Raw genomic sequence first — 18,013 nt, forward strand, 5'->3', positions numbered from 1 at the left:
ACATGACAACGAGTTCACTGTACTAAAATAGCCCCCACAGTCACCAGATCCCAACCCAATAGAGCATCTTTGGGATGTGGTGGAACGGGAGCTTCGTGCCCTCGATGTGCATCTCACAAATCTCCATGAACTGCAAGATGCTATCCTATCAATATGGGCCAACATTTCTAAAGAATGGTTTCAGCACCTTGTTGAATCAATGCTGCATAGAATTAAGGCAGTTCTGAAGGCAAAGGTGTCTATGTATGTGTACAACACAACACAACACAACTATATATATATATATATATATATATATATATTCATTTATTTAACATAGACTAGATTATTGCAAAATAATAAGCTTTGTGTTTAACAAAAGTTTGACACTAACACGTTTTATTCTTCACAGATGAATAAAATTTGTATGACTTTTGAAGTCAAAATTCAGCTTTTTGTATTTCTAATTCATGAAATTTGTATTCATCTGTGAAGATTAACCTGTTGGACAAAATGTGTGTCTTTTTTACTTTTGTTAAACACAGAGATTATTTTTTGCGATAATCCAAAAGTCTATCACAAAAATTAATGGGATTTCTGGCAAGATAACCAGTGTTCTAAGTTCCGGGTTGACCTACAAAAATAAGAAATTTCTCTGGCTTGGCATAACTAGACAGATTAATATTTGTTACAAAAAACAAAACAACGTTAAAATATATATTGATTTTTAGCTTATTTTGCAAAAATTGGAAGTCACCTTGATGCCCCCTTTAATGGCCCTGCACATATTGATTAAGAACCACTGACCTACAAAATTGCTGTGTTCATATACAAACTTTACAATGTAACGTATAAGTGTTTGAAAACCCCCGGTTTCTCGGACAGGGATTAGACTAGTCCTAGACAAAAATAAATGTAAGAGCTGTCCAAACTGAATTCAACTTGCACTGACATATCTTAAAATACATCAGAACCCTTTGTTTTGCCTCAAAACAAAAAATGTATGTTTTTAGTAAGGCATGTTTGTTAAAAATAGTTATATTTCATCCTTAAACTAAGGCCGAGTCTGTCTTAAGCTTATCCCTGTCCAGGAAACCACACCTTAATCCTATATCAGATGACATTTAGCCATTTTGAAATTGTGCCAGATCAAATAATATTTTTTGGTGTTTTAAGCAAGCATCTATTGTGTCAGTTTTAAAATATACTAACAGCTTTGTTTATTGACATTGCCCCAGTTGTTATCCTGAATAATCAGAAGTGTATATATTTATATCCATTATAAATTATAAAAATATATAAAAATATATTTTTTTATAATTTATAATGGATCACTAAGTGTTGGGTGCATTGGCCAAATTTTATTCTTGATACATTTGCAGTTTGTTAAAAACCAATAACACAACATTAAAGGTCCAGTTGTACAGTAAATCTTTAATTACAGTGCATTTCTGACAAAAGACATTTACGTTAAGAGTCACACTATCAGATTCACATACAGTTTTCGACCCCAATGAATCAGTGTCTATCAAATAAAAGGTTAATAAGGAAAAAGAAAATTAAGATAAATAATTGTACAGTGGCTTTTAAGCCATCAGCCCCTAACATTGCTTTAACAAAGAACATGCGAGTGGACATGAACGTTGTATAACTTACAGTAAATGGGTGTCTCTGTAGACCATAAAGGCACCAGGGGCTACTCTTAAAAAGTAGACTACTGTATATAAAACAAAATGTTCAAACGACTGTCATATTGTTTCTTAACATTCATATGAGAGACTTGTTGTTCTGCACCACACATGAGATTATCTTTTTAACTGATTTTTTTAGATGAGTTTGTTATTGTTAATTCTAGTGGAGGTTAGACTTTACCAGTTCACGTGTACATTAGGAAGACTCTTAAACCCCCAACATTTGTTGAAGCACACATGAACATCTCAAAACAATATGATTTTTTTGTATTTTTGCTATATAACTTTAATCATAGGTGCATTCAATGCTTCAGTTTCTTTTACAAAGTAAATCTAACAAAAACATGTACAGGTCAGCGTGAAAGATTACAGATTACAGTGAAAATAGATGGTGTGGGTAAAATGTCACAAAACAGATTAAAAGATAAAGCTAAAAATAATTTAAGTAAAATGTGACCTGGACATATTCTTGATGTTTTATGAGATTCACCATGCTACAAACCATGATTAACCTGAGCCACATCGAGTTCTCCCATGCACAAAAAGTTTACAGCTGTGTATTGAGAGTTTGATAAGACAGAAAACAACGTATGAGATGAGCATTTGTGTATAGCCGGCTTAATATACATCATACCTATAGCTCCTGACAGTAAAGCTTGAGGTCATGTCAATGCTTGCCAAAGAAACAGTGTAATCGTTTTTGGCTTCTCTTTCTCTAAATTGATCAGGTAGTGTCCACACAGTTGAATTTCCTGTACTTGGTTTGAGACGCACAAAACAGCTGTTTACAGTACATGTAAGAGACAGTCATGATATAAGCACAATAACATAATACGTGTGCAAGATTCGAATAAGATCTGACCGGTGTTCGTAAAAGTCCCGATGACTCAAAAATAAACAGGAAAAAGATGGAAAGAAACGATGAAAGTTTAAGTCTACATTGCATAATGGTGCTCAGACAGCTGCCTCATAGCAAAAAACATAGCTATGTCCATTAAACACGAGAGCGACGCATCGTATCCCCATGTAGGGCTTCTGCATTAATCAGATATGAAACAAATGCAGCTTCCAGCACCGTCTGTTTAAAAACATAAGAGTAAAGCAAGTGTTGAGAAGGTCTAAAAAGAAAGGACAGAAGAGTGAGGTGATTATTTCTGGTTTTTCAGTTGGTTGGACAACCAGTCGAGTCCTTCATAAAGGCCATCGCCGCTGGTGGCACACGCGGCCTGAATGTACCAGTTCCTGTGCCGGAGTGAGTGAAGCCCCAGCTTATCCGTGATTTCGGCAGCGTTCATGGCGTTCGGTAAGTCCTGTTGCACAAAAACATTGTCAAATCCGAAGAAACATGCAATCGGAAAGAAATGAACTGCTACATTCGATCGTGCAAAATCAGTCATTACCTGTTTGTTGGCGAACACTAGCAGGACGGCTTCCCTGAGCTCATCTTCAGCCAACATTCTCATGAGTTCCTCTCGCGCCTCATTCACACGCTCTCTGTCATTGCTATCAACCACAAAGATCAGACCTAGACAGAGATGAAATCAGATTAAAGACCATCTAAGGGGCTGTTTACAAGATGTGTATTCGTCGATCGGATTACAAGTGGACGAGAGAGACACATCACGTTTACACCTGGTATTTAAATCCGTCTCTTTTGTCCACTTTCGACCGCTTCTGTCCTGAATACTGTGAGGGTGTGGTCTGTGAGACGGTGGGCGAGTCTCTCCGCTGTCATTTAAACGCGAGCGGGAGTAATGATGAATTTATATGGACGCAAACTAATATTATGTCAGAGTCCACTGCTTTTGTTGTAAGTAAACATGCTGAAAAGTGTTTTGTACATCTATATGTTAGAGCTTTCTCTGAATTTTCAGCGCAATTGATGAAATAGGATCGCGCAACTTTCACACGCTTGCAAAATGAAACTGCGGAGATCAGCCGCTTTAGTTTTATCAATGAAAGGCTGTTCACCACGTGTTTCCCGCCAAAAGTCAGAAAAGACGTAAAACATTGTGTTTAGTACCTCAGATTTAATAAATGTGCCGAGAGAAGGCGGTCGTGTGAACACATTCAACCAAATATGCGTTTACACTACAAAAGCAATCTGATCGAAAGGGGTTTCGACTAGGCATGGGCCGATTACCGGTTTCAAGGTATACCGAGGTTTATAACAGTCAAGGTTTCAAAACCACTAAAATGTTCTGTGATACCGTCTCCAAGGTATGAGCTGTGTTTATACAAAATTCATTAAATCATGAAGTCATGTGATTGATTTGATGTTTACATTTAATATATATTAAGAAAATATTATATATGTTTTGAAAGCATATTATAATTTAAAGGCTTTATTGTACCTGGCATTTGAAAATAACACATTTTAGTGTTGCAATGGCAATACCGCAACACCGTGAAACCGTGGTATTTTTGCTAAAGGTTATCATACCGCCAGAATCTTATACCGGCCCATGCCTAGTTTCGACTACCTCTGAATGTGGTTGAAAGTGGTCAAGCTCAAAACTTTTTGAACACCATTTACAACTGGCATTAACATCGTCCACTTGTGATCCGATCGATGAATACGCACGTTAATGCCAAGTGTAAACAACCTCTTAGTTGTATCATTGTACGGTCTCTTTACAATGAAATAATTTCAGTGTGTATTTATTTACTCCCTTGGTTAGTAGCTGTGTACCAAGCAGGACAAAATACATTCAGCAGCTTTATAGGACAGTGACTGGCTGAATGTTTTGTATAATATCCCAAATATTTTACCTAGATCAGTTGTACCATACAGGAATGCACACTCATAATCATTTGTGTAGTAATTCAGCAGAATTCACTAGACCAGTGGTCTTGAACCTTTTTTTAGGCCAAGATCCCCTCAAATGGATAGAGGAGGAGGAGCAGGGACCCCCAGTACAGGTATCAAATTAGGACTGGATTTACATACTTTGTAATGGTGGTTACATTAAAAAATAGCAAAAGAATAATTTTTGGTATAAACAGTCACATGCTGTTAACATACCATATAACTTTTACATTTTAAACTGGGTACATTATGATCTTCTTTTTTAATTTTCATTATTAGTCTATTAATGCATTTTTTGTTTGATGCCCAACTTTATATAAAATTTGAATTCAAACAATATTATTTGAAGGACCCCCAGGAATTAGGGTTGTGCTGATGATGGTTGACTGACATCAAGATGGAGAGACACCATCGTGATGCCACGCCCCCACTCCTCTGCGAGTCGACATACACTAACTCTCTTCTATAGACTATAGTTAACCTAAAATCTTTGCGGGAATTGCAATATAAATTAAATTGAAAATATAACAAATGCATATATGCTATTTGAAATACTGTAGTCTATGCCTGAGACGTGACGTGTGTGTCTGTGAAAATATCCTGTCAGGCATTTGATCTTAACATTGCTAGCATCTTGTCTTTTTACATGTTGTACATTTAACTTAAAATATTTAATTTTGTACAAGAAAACAGCTCATATTAATACTTTATTAGTAGCCTATAGTGTCTCAGGAGATAGTGCTCATTGTTACATAGGTCTGTGGCGTTACTGCACTAAAGCAGCAGTTTAAGATATAAACCCAGAATTCAGCGAACGCCAAAGCAAGGAAACGGGAACAACACTCTGACCAAAACGCGGGATTTACAAACACAGACCATGTTTAAATTTCGATGTTTCTGGACAGAAATACCAACTTGTTCACTTTGTCTGGTGGCAAATATGCACAGATATTTACGTGCAACCTATTGGAAAGCGTGGAAGAGTCATTGGGTTAGTAAAATAATGAAATTATAGCTTTTAAATAGAAAAAAATATTTATGTAAAGAGAAAGTGCTTAAAAGTGCACAACTCTTCTTAAGTGGAATAAAGCTACTTTTCCCCCTTATGTGCAACCTATAGGAAAGAGTCATTAGTTGGGTTAGTAAAATAACAAAATTATAGCTTTTAAGTGCAAAATAGTATTTATGTAAAACGATATCATCGTCCATCCCGATGGTTTAACGTAACCATCGTCTACTGCCAATTTAGGGGACATCGCCCTAACCCTACCAGTAATACCACCCAAAGGTCTTTTAAGAAAGTCACGTCACTTTGCTGCCATATTTGCAACGCCTCCAGGTCTTGTCAGAACAAGACAAACAAGACCTGTTGATTCTGTGCATGCGCAAAGTCCCTCTCAAAAAAAAGATTCTGATTGACGAGATTGTACTTTTTTACGATTAGAAAGGGAAGTGTAACTGAACATGTATCTGGCAAAAGAAAAAGGCTTGAACAAAGTGACAACATTAAAAAAACTCATACTGAAAATAAAAGTAAACATACTCATTTTATATTGTATAAAAAATGATGACAGCAGCAATAACCAAAAATATTTTTTACAAAAAGATTCAAACGCCTGCCAGCACTTTTAAGTTTAACTGGCACACTGAAACAAACAATGCCATAGTACATCTCAACTGTAACATTTTGCATTGTAAAACTGGGTAAAATCTCACCTTGTGTGTTTTGGAAGTAATGACGCCACAGTGGTCGAATTTTATCTTGACCGCCAACGTCCCAAACAGTGAAACTTATATTCTTGTACTCCACAGTTTCAACGTTAAAACCTTAAATAAAGAAGATAAATGAAATCTTTGCTTTCCTCTTCTTACACAAACATGATTATATAGATTTTAATCACGTACCGATAGTTGGAATTGTGGTAACTATTTCCCCCAGCTTCAGTTTGTAAAGAATAGTCGTTTTTCCAGCAGCATCAAGCCCCACCATGAGAATTCTCATCTCTTTCTTGCCAAAGACTTTAAATAGGTTTGCAAATATATTGCCCATTTTGTCAGATGTTGTTTCCCTTTGCTGAAACGGACCAGAAAACTAAAGAAATCAACAGCCTCTTCCTCCTTAAGGACAACCTGTGAAATACATTTTATTTATTATTACATTGACATTAATATCAATAAATTCAGTTAAGCTGTGATGGAAAAATCTGCCAAAGATATACCATCCTGATTCTTTAGGTAGATAACAGGACTTTTATATTGAAACAGACTGGCATTGTTTAAATGGGAAAAGTTGTAAAAAAGCTCTTATGACAAAAATGAACATCAAAGCTGTCTATAACTGGGATGTTATGTATAAGTGTATGTTATGTATAAACCTATATATTAATGTTTTTTGATAACAGAAGATAGTAATGAAGCCACGAATACATTTCGCAAATATTAACATTCAAGAACGAGTTGATTAAACTGTGAAGTCCATAGTCTTTAAAATCTCTCAACTTCATCCTAACAACTGAGCACAGTGTTTTGTGTAGTCTGATGTGCTTAAAACAATACAACGGTACGATGTTAATATAAAATAATAAAGTTGATTAAAGCGTATAGTTTGTTGTTTCCTTTGTCACATACACACACATATCTGAAAACCTTTAATTCAACTTAACTCGGGCAATCTCTTGCAAATCGTCTCCACAACGATATGTTATTTACACGAATTCTAACGCTTACATTTCTTATAATACCACTTCAAAGACAAGCATTTATGTATAGTTAAATAAGTTTTTTAATACTCACAGGGTATAAGTTTCCTCTTTAACTCTGAGGCGTTTCCTCCTTCAAGATGGCGGATTTCCGGCCACGTCAGTGCGTATCGCGTCACTTCCGTTGAAGAGAGCGCGTCGAAGCGAAAGGTAGCAGCAGAGCTCTCCGTAGGTCAGGTTTGGTACTACACTGCATAAAAGACATTATTCTGGTAACCATCGACTGTATGACTTTATATAACAGGTGCGTAAAACACACACGCAAACATTTTAAATAATTGTGAATAAACTGGATTATGTAAATGTAATCCCTGCACTGTAAAATACTGGATTGTTTTAATAACTCGTGCTTGGGTAAAATGTAAACAAACCCAACATTTGAGTTAAAATTATTCTAAAAAAAGTCAAATTACATCATGTAGTTAGTCTTTTCTGTGGTAAAACCATGGTATTTTTCTGAAGTAATTAGGACGAGTATGTATGGGTACCATGATGCTTGATGATGTCATCATCATTATTATCTAAAGTCAGTGATGCCCAAGCAAGCACATAATATTCAACTCCTTGCATCTTATGCATACAAAGGCATATTATTCATTTGCTTAGAGCAGCATCAGAGGATGTTGAAAGCAGATTTTCTCTCCTCTAGACAAGTGTCTTTTCATGAGGTGTTTTTTAAGCTCAGGCTAACAGCTGCTACACCTCTGGGGGTGGAGGTTTGAGACCTCAGCTTTCACTCTCCTCCACGCTGGCCCAGAAATATTAAAACTGCAGTAAGGCAGCACAATGCATCCTGTGTATTTGCTGATGGCAGGTGCATGTGGATGCTAAATACTGTTGCAAGAACATGGAAGACTTAGAAATTCATATAAAGCCAACTAAAGTGTTTGACTGATGTTAAATGTTACCTAAAATATAGTCTATTTCTTTGTAGTTTATACACATAAGTTATATTAAATAAAAAATAACTTTCACAAAAATCTTGTATTATTGTAAAAATTATTCTAATGTTGCATACAAATAATAATTTACATTATAATGTTTGACATACATATATTTAAAGTCGCAATGAAATTGAAATGAAAAACTATATATATTTTTTTAATATTGTGGTATTATTAACAAATGACTTATCTGTGAGCTTCATTATTTTTTTAAAATTCGTGTGTGTTCATAATCTTTAATCAAAAATGCAAATCTCCTCCCCTCCTCAAAACGATCTCTCTTCACTTCCGGTCAAAAGTATGGCAGGTGGGCGGGGTCCGAGAGAAGATCGCAGCGATTAGCAATTAGCAACACGACCCAACTTCAAACGATCCAATCAGATCTCGATGGACAAATTTAAATCCAGCCCTGCCTTATTTCATCTCAAAAGCCGTTTCATTCGGATATACGTCACCACAGGGAAAACAAGGCAATCGTTACTTCCGTTTCATGGCGACTTTAATGTTTTGATAAGAATCTGGAACAAACACATGTTAATTCTTAAGTGCACATAACCCAAAAAGTAAAAAAAAAACCTGACAAATAGCCTGGCCAATATATCAGTCTACCACTATTAGTAACTACCTGTTTTTGTGAATAGATTGAAAACCCACTTGAATTTCACATGTGTCAGTAAATGAATCAGTCCACCAGAGGGGGCAGCATAACGAGATCACAGCAGGTACTGCATGACACTAATAAAGGAATTATTATAACATCTGTGCAGTATTACAGTGAGTAGCCACACAAACCATTTGAACACTTAAGAAATATGTTTTTTAAATATAATGTATATAAGATTTTATATATAATGTGTAATACTATTTTTTTCTATTTTTATCCAATATTTCTATTTTTAGATTACAGTAAAATTTGAGTTGGAAACAGAACATTTTTGCTGTAGTTATTAATAAGCTAAAAGTCAAGTCATAAATTGATTTTAAAAGCAGATAAAATAATTGTTATCACTATATAAGTTTATGTTTAGGAATATGATTTTGACTTTTATGAGCTAACCCAATGCTATATTTAGGGATTATGTGGGGAAAGTGTTTAAAATATTGCTCACCAACCAACTGAGAAACATGTAACATCAAACTTTGGCTTTCTGAAAATAACATTGAAAAAAAATCACATTGAAATCACATAAAAACAAAACAACAACAAACTTTGGCTTTTTAGAAATCACAAAAGTAAACTAACAACAAACAGTAAGTAAACAAACAATGTCAGGGCAAAATTGTATTCGCTTTATTTGACAGACATTTTTGAGAGGCAGCGTAGTTTTGTAATGTCATGAAAACAGACAGCATACTTAAAACCAAGCCAATACCCTGGAGCCATATTAATAAAAGCACTTAACAAGATCAAGTGAACCAGATCCAACAGCAACAAAGTCCTGTTCAGAGTGAAAGAAGAATGGAACGACCTGGAATAAGTGACAATAAGAGCTGCATCCACCTCCCACAATTCATTTTGACAGGTTCACTTTTAGCAAAACACCTATATGGCTTTGTGTCAAATCGCATTGCTGCTTCTTTAACAATAAAAACAACTAAAGCCACCGGATTCACTCTTATGCGCACTGTTATGGAAACAGTATTCGCATGTCGTCATAATTATGTGTTTTTAGACACATGTGAGATTACTGAAAATTGCTAGAAGCTGGAGACTTAGTTTGTTTACATTTAATCTAACTCTTGTAATTTTCTGCCCCTATAGGAAATATATTGATTTTATTGATTGAATTTGGGATGAATATATAATGTAGTGTAATAACACTTATCCTAATAAATTAATTAGCAGTGGGAGCCAACAATGACTAAATATAAGGGCTAAATATGTAGAATGGCAAATGGGCTCATAAATCTGTGCTGCAGGTTTTATTTATAGGGTCATTCACCACAAAAAGAAGATAATCCCCTTAGATTTGTGTATCGGTAGCATAGAGCGCTGCCTCAATGGAGAAAGACCGCCAAGGGACAAAACGGGCCTCTCAGTAGGAAATGGGGCTTGCAGCTCAGTAGGGTACAACCACGTTCCCCTCTGAGACGAGGCCTGAAGAGCAGAATATTGCACAGTGTGAGAACCGTCTGTTTTTTCAGTGGGATTGTGGGAGAATGTGTACGCATTGAGATGAGCTCGGGGTGTAGAATGCGGGCCGCGCCGGCTTTGTCAATTGAAAACTTTGGTGAAGCAACTCACCGCCTGGTGCGCTAGGCGTGTCTGTCATAATAATAATATGAATGATGACAATAGCAAAAGTGCATCAGCGTTTGTGTCCATTGTAATGAACTGACGAGGGGCACGGACAACGAAACTCCCTTAATGGCATAATGGTTAGCAAGTTAGCGTGTAGCTTTTCGCCAAAGGACGTCGGATGTAAAGGCACCCCTCTGTTCTCAATGTTAAAGGGGTGTAGGTTAGGAAACAAACAACACGATGACCACGCCCCTCCTCTCTCCTCGCTGGCTCCCCATGTTGGCAGCAGGAGTCGTTGGGCACCCTACCCCACGCCTCGCACAGTAGGGGTCAAGGTTGAGAGGGGTTGGGTATGGCGAGTATAAATGCGCCTCTCAGTGTCGCCTGCCAATCACCTTTCTGTGGTGCTTACTGATAGCCTGAAAGGTCGGTAAGGGGATTTACATCGCATTTTGTGCCACTTCCGCAGTCACGCCAGGAAACGTGCCCAGCCTTCGCAATATTCCACTATGTCATCAATGGCGAGTTTCCTCTCACAACTCCGAAACATTCACGTCTGTCCTGCATAACGAATCGTGGTTTGGAGCTCAAGGCTTAAAGAGACATTCCACTTTTTTGAAAATTGGCTTATTTTCCAGCTCCCCTAGAGTTAAATATTTGATTTTTACAGTTTTGGAATCCATTCAGCTGATCTCCAGGTCTGGTGGTACCACTTTTAGCAAAGCTTAGCACAATCCATTGAATCTGATTAGACCATTAGCATCACACTCAAAAATTACCAAAGAGTTTTGATATTTTTCCTATTATTAACCTATTGAAAGTTACCAAGGGGACTATTTTTGGGCACCGCATACTATCATGGCACCTGCTGCAGCCATGGTATGGCAGCAAAGTCCTTGATTCTGCCTAGAAAAACGTTTACTTTCCATCGGTCTTAGTACACGATGTAACTACAGAAAAGTTTTAAATAGGAAAAATATTGAAACTTTTTGGTCATTTTTGAGCGCTAAAGGTCTAATCAGATTCACTGGATTATGCTTTATGCTAAAAGTGGAACTGCCAGAACCAGAAATCGGCTGAATGGATTCCAAAATGGTTAAAATGAAATGTTTAACTCCAGGGGAGTTGGAAAATTAGCCTATTTTTTTTTTTTAAAAAGTTGAATGTCCCTTTAAAGAAGTCTGCGGCATTTTCTTCTGATATCTGCTTAATCTTTTGAAATTAATTAGTTAGTTGCACAATGACATAACAGTGCTTTAAAAGGTTCTTAATAACGATGCAGTAGAAGAACCATTTTTGGTTAAAGGTTTTTTTGTTACCTTTTTGATCACAAAGAACCTCTTTCAAATACTAATAACAAAATACTAATAATTCCCCCTCTTTTCTTATTTTAATATTTCAGAACTGGATATGCCAGCCCAGTTTTAGCAATGTTGCTTTAACACAACACAAATTATTTATGTAGTCCCAATTTAAATGAGTCAAGATCCCATAGGTTGATTTAAAACACATGTGATATGCCTAGAAACCACTTAATATTTTTAATTAAAACCAAAAACGATATTGCAATGGATTAAATTAGCGAATTAATTTTAATTATGTTAAATTTAACTAGGGTCAGAATTATTTTTATTCAGTGCAGTGTTGGGTCAAAAAGGGTAAAGCCCATGGGTCAAAATAACAGCCCAGTCTCACGAAATTTCATTATATAGTCACATAACTTTGTCGTGATATTATATTATCACAAATTTCTGCGTTTTTTCATGACTGTATAACTTAGTTTTTGTGTGATTATCACGTATTGATTACTCAACTGTTTTGTCCTATTTTCTTACCATTGTCCCTCCAGTTTAGGGTTAGATTTATATAAAATAACATCCCTACCCAACTCTAACTCTAAGGCCAGGCGACATATAAAAAAATCTGAAAAATAGTATAAACCAATACATAAAGTGACATTCTAATGCAAGCACCAAATCTATTCCTAAACCGAAGCGACAATGGTTTGAAAATATTAAAAAGCAGTTGAGTAACCAATACATGATTATCACACAAAAACAGGAATTCGTTATACAATCAAGAAAAAACACGAAAAATTTGTGATAATATCACGAAAAAAAAAATTATGTGACTAGGCTGTATCAAAAAACCTTGTGAAACTGAGTAGTAAAATAACCCAAATGTTTATATTTCACACAATAATGGGTTAAGTTACAAGTTACCCAACGGGCTGGTTTTGCCCATGTTTGACCCAGTGCTGCGTTGAAAATAGGCATGGGCCGGTTACCGGTTTCAAGGTATACCAAGGTTTTAAACAGTCAAGGTTTCAAAACCACTAAAATATTCTGTGATATCGCTTCCAAGGTATGAGCTGTGTTTATACAAAAGTCATTAAGTCATGTAATTGATTTGATGTTTATACTTAATATACGAAAACTTTATAAAATATTTTTTGAAAGCATATTATAAGTTAAAGGCTTTATTTTTACCTGCCATTTAAAAATAACACATTTTAGGTTGCAATGGCAATACCACAGCACCGTAAAACCGTGGTATTTTTGCTTAAGGTTATCACACCGCCAGAATCTTATAAGCTACTGGCCCATAGCTGAAATTAACCGTAAATCATACGTTTACCTAAAACTATGAATACATTACTTAACCCAAATTGATATGATTAACAGAAGTAATAAAAAGTCAAATACGTGATGCAGTTCCCTCCTGCCCAGTATGGTTTATGGCACATTGACGCAGACATGGAGGTGTGCGATTCTGGAAAACCAGCTCTATTTAGCACAGTGCCTCTGATTGTAGTTAAAGTTCAGATCTGTAAGCCACCATTGCCTCACGAGTTTGTTTTTTCTCCGAATGAAGACTCAGACACGGCAGCCGAATTCCCCTAATGGGGTTAAAGGGAGTTTAACCATCTAAAGAAGCTCTCAACGCGTCAGAGAGCTCATCGCTCTAAGGTGGTCCAGGCGTGTCTCCTCACTGCATTTCACATCACACCAATGTCTCTTTTGATATGATCAAATCCCCAAAGAGAGGCTTTTCTCCTTGATGGGCATAATTTCTTTAATTATATTTAATCCCGCGTTTGTGGCAGAGCTAGTCTATTGATTGTGAAGCATGCGTCACTTTTGACATTTCGGAACACGGTAACGCCATTGTAAGAGTTTCACCCATGCCTCAAAAAGCCTCCTGTTGTTTTGATCAGAATCAAAAAGGGGCACAAACAAATAAGGACATCTTGGTGATAATGAAACAATTGATAATTGTGTTAATGCAATGTGTTGTCTGCGCTCCAGCACCTGTGGTTGCTTCCAACCAGAAGACCTTTGGCATTTTCTCTCTCGTGCCGTTGCAGAGCGCACCTGTCCTCCTCAGGGCTAAATAAAATACCTCAATACCTGGCAGGCGGCAACAACCACTCATTGCCGTCTGACACGGCGGTGTGGTAATGTCTAAGGAGACTCGTCATTGAGCTTTATTAAGCCCCTCTGAATGTCGGTTTGACACACTGCGTGCGAGGTCAAAGGTGTCAGGCCACTATGAATGAGATGAGCTATACCGCGCAGATTACAGCAGAGACTGAGCAACGTAATTACAAGGGCTGTTTCCACCATTAAAGGGACTTTATGTGTTTGAACTGGTGGAATGTAAGTCCAGGCAGTGCTTGATAGATCTACATGCACATCTGCATGAAATGCACAATTGGTGATGTGCAGGAGCAGAGAAATCATTTGGAGATTCACAGGAATTTTTATGCATGCCTTAACTGATACAAAACCCAAAATGAATTCTCAGTTTTAACTTGTCCTTCTGACACACACCTTTTTCTGAGGCTAGATTTTTAATGACTAAGATAAAAAAAATTATTGTACATACTTGGGTTAAGGGTTTTCAAAACGCCTAACCTAAGACCAAAATTTCAGAGCTTCGGGCTACAAACACAAACTCGCTATAGACGTTCAGTCTGTTCTGTCTTTAAACTGTTCAGACTTTTGGTATTTAACATTTTAGACAATGCTTTGTCAAGCCTAATTATTTATGCCCAAGCTAACAGTTTAAGAATCTCCGAAGCTAATTCCACCGATTTTATTTCACAGATCTCATTTTACAGTCTGGCAATCTCCATTTTAAAACGTCTTTATATTTTGTCAAACCTGAAAAGTTGCACTTTTAATTCTTCTAATCCATTTGCCTATTGACAGAACTTACACAAAAATTTTGGATCATTACAAATTGCACAGCCATGTTCTTATAAAAGCAGTCTGACTGAAATAAAGAGTCTAAGCATTGTGAGGTCTCAAATCCTGGTTAAGACTCTCCATTTTTGAAGCTAAAATGGATAACACCAAGAATCTTTTATCCTTTTATCCTGTTCAGATCCTTTAATCCTGCGGCCATTTCAGTTTTCTGTTGTCGTTTCTATTCAGCGCGAACAGCACTTGTTTGGTAGTCCAGCTCTGGAATGTATCAGTGCCGTCTATGAGAAGCACAGACACTTAAGAAAGAAGAGCAGCTGAAGGAGCCAAAAACTAAATTAGATCTCTTTCAGTCTTTTAATGAGATGGACTTAAACACTCACATTTAGACTGACCAATGCTATCAACATCACGATCCATGAGAGTGCTGCATATGAATGGGAACAAATATTTGAATAAAATTCTTGATTATACAAAATATTATTTAGTAAATAATTTGATAAAATTTTTTAGTTTAAGTACTGCTTTAATTTTTTAAGCCTTACTTCAAAATGGTGCAACATTTTTACACATTTTCAACTAATTTAACTGAATTAATTCAGGTTTAAATATTTTATGGATATACTTTGTAAAGACTTTAAAAATGTAGATTAACAGTACATTTCCAATTAAAGGGTGCATTAACACTACAATGATGTATGAACAAGTTTTTCCTTCCGTGTACAGACAACGTCATTGGCAAAATGTTCTGCTTATACAGATTCAAAAAACATAAAAATGCTGTAAATGCGAGGAGCAAAACTTGCTTGCTAGACTAATAGTTGATGATGTCACACGATGTCCGAACTAGTGTTGTAGTCGAGACCACATAAACCGAGATCAAGACCAGAGGGTGCCAAGACCAGACACGACCAAAACTTTAAGGTGCAGAGACCAAGACAGAACCGAGACTAAAGACAGTCGAGACAAGACCATCAAGAAATGGTCTTGAGACCGGTCTTGAGTACAAAATTGTGCGTTCTAAGCGTTCTTATATCTGTTCATTAGCAAAATAGCTGTGTGTTGCTAGGAAAATTTTATTGGGATTAGCCAAAATCGAAAAAAACCTTGTGTTTGTAATTGTGTCTGAAATTGAAGTCACGTATTAACTCGTGGTTTATTGACTGATTGTATAAAATCAATATCATGTTTTTAGATCACGTCAGATTTTATAATATAAATATAAAAGTTTTTGCAATCAATCTTGGATGTTGTGGGCCTATATTATTTGTTGACAGATTTCTTTTTAAACAATCCCCTATTCATCTTTTATCATAAACCCTTTAGACACATCTGCAGCAGGCACTTATTTTGACAAAACACTTGATGCATATAGATTCACTTTACGCGCACAACACATATTTTGAAATTACAAACCACACACATGACAGGCTACATACATGTTGTGACGAACTTCGCATCAAGCGCCCTTGAAAAAGAAGTCACCGGCCGCCACTGGAAGACAGCCGAGACTAAAGGGCGATTTATAGTCGTGCGTAGGTAGGCTATCCGTAGCCTGTGCGTAGCTCTGCGTAGCCTGACGCGCACCTCACAAAATTCCTAACAGCGCGTCGGCTCTACGCGGACCGTAAGCGCTGTGATTGGTCCACCAGAACCCCTCCCGTCAGGTAAAAAAAACTGCGTCATAGGTATTTTCGTTTGAGACAGTGAAAACAAAGATGAGTCAAGTTGAGGAGTGATTTAACTCAAACTGAAACATAAGTCGCTGTTTATTTACTTCCATCATTGCTGGTCTTCTCAAATTATACACAACAAGTTGCTATTTCGTCTTCGTTTGTGGGTTAACTTGCTTAGCTTCTTCTTCTGTGACGACTTCTGCTGCTACTGTGGATACACGCGTGATTACTGCCAACCAGCGGTTTCGCGGGTGTTTGCACGTCGACGCGGACGGCGACGCACAAGTATAAATGAAAACCGACGCGGAACCTACGCCGTCGCTGCTATGCCGTAGGACCTATGCACGACTATAAATCGCCCTTAAGACAAGACAATAAAAATGGTTTTGAGACCTGTCTTGAGACAAAGACCAGTCTCGAGTATACGCACGCACATGACGTCACCGTTTAAATGAATTTGCGTTTTTTTGTAGTTTACATCAAGACGATAACGGTATCATTTTTTAAAAAACTTTTCAGGCCCCTAAAATGTAGTTATCGTGTACATGAACTGCCAAAATAAAATAAAAAAACGTTTCAGTTTTTAGATAAAATTGTTTCATGTAAACGGCCCCAAGGTTAGTTTTATGATTTTATGTATATAAATTTAAGGTACTAATTGCATGTGTCATTTTTGGCCTCCTAATCCTTTATTAATCCCAAATTAACCCCTAATTTAAACCTCCCAATAAGCAAATAATTTACTGTCTATTTACCCTGCGTTCTGTGGCAGCTCTTTAGTGCTCAATGGTCAGCGTGGGGGGAGCTGGGCAAGCCGGCACCAATAAAAACAGCACTAAAATGCAATTACAGTGCTCTGAAGAATGGCCAAGCTTAGCAATTTGCCCGGGTTAAAGCAAGGAGATTGCAAGTCTGAGGCCACTTGGAATTCTGTGCCTGCCCTGTGTGGGAAAAACAGTGGGATGGCGAACAGCGGCCTTTGTGCAGTAATTACTGGAACTGGCCGTGGACAGCAGCAATGGGCTCCACTAATGATAACCCCCCCTCCCTCCAGTCACCTTGTCATTGATATACTTATGCTGATATAAGCACACTTCACTGCAGGGTGAGGGCCAGAGCTGTGGGCTCCACACATTGAATTTGGACTGAAAAAATTAATGAAATAACTGCATATCACTCTCACAGGTAAAACAATCTAGATTTATTAGAAGTGGCACTTAACCTCCTGAGACCTGGATGTCCACATACGTGGACATCACTTTTTTGATGTTTGCAACATAATACTTAAAGGGACACTTTTACATTCTAATTTTCTAGCTCCCCTACAGTTAAATATTTGATTTTTATACCGTTTGGGAATCCATTCAGCCGATCTCCGGGTCTGGCGGTACCACTGTTAGCATAGCTTAGCATAATCTATTCAATCTGATTAGACCGTTAGCATCATGCTAAAAATAACCAAAGAGTTTTGATATTTTTCAACTTGACTATTCTTTAGTTACATTGTGTACTAAGACCGACGGAAAATTAAAAGTTGTGATTTTCTAGGCAGATATTGCTAGGAACTACTCTCATTCTAGCGTAATAATCAAGGACTTTACTGCTATAACATGGCTGCAGCAGGCGTAGTGATATTACACAGCGCCTGAAAATAGTCCCCTGCTATTGAAAGTAACCAAGGATTCCAAAGTCTGAATGGATTCCA

General features: G+C 37.0%; 1 protein-coding gene across 1 annotated transcript; it reads right to left on the reverse strand.

The window, feature by feature from the left end:
• Window positions 1–1,393: 1,393 nt before the first annotated feature.
• arf1 (ADP-ribosylation factor 1) lies at window positions 1,394–7,366 on the reverse strand. The gene is made up of 5 exons (XM_065267629.1): window positions 7,273–7,366; window positions 6,385–6,609; window positions 6,196–6,306; window positions 3,071–3,195; window positions 1,394–2,980 (listed from the first exon to the last, which is right to left on the reverse strand). Exons 2-5 carry the CDS (start codon window positions 6,527–6,529, stop codon window positions 2,819–2,821), a joined length of 543 nt encoding a protein of 180 aa, XP_065123701.1. The 5' UTR covers window positions 6,530–6,609; window positions 7,273–7,366; the 3' UTR covers window positions 1,394–2,818.
• Window positions 7,367–18,013: the final 10,647 nt, after the last annotated feature.

The sequence above is a fragment of the Paramisgurnus dabryanus genome, chromosome 6 (genome assembly GCF_030506205.2).
Source record: "Paramisgurnus dabryanus chromosome 6, PD_genome_1.1, whole genome shotgun sequence".
Taxonomy (NCBI): domain Eukaryota; kingdom Metazoa; phylum Chordata; class Actinopteri; order Cypriniformes; family Cobitidae; genus Paramisgurnus; species Paramisgurnus dabryanus.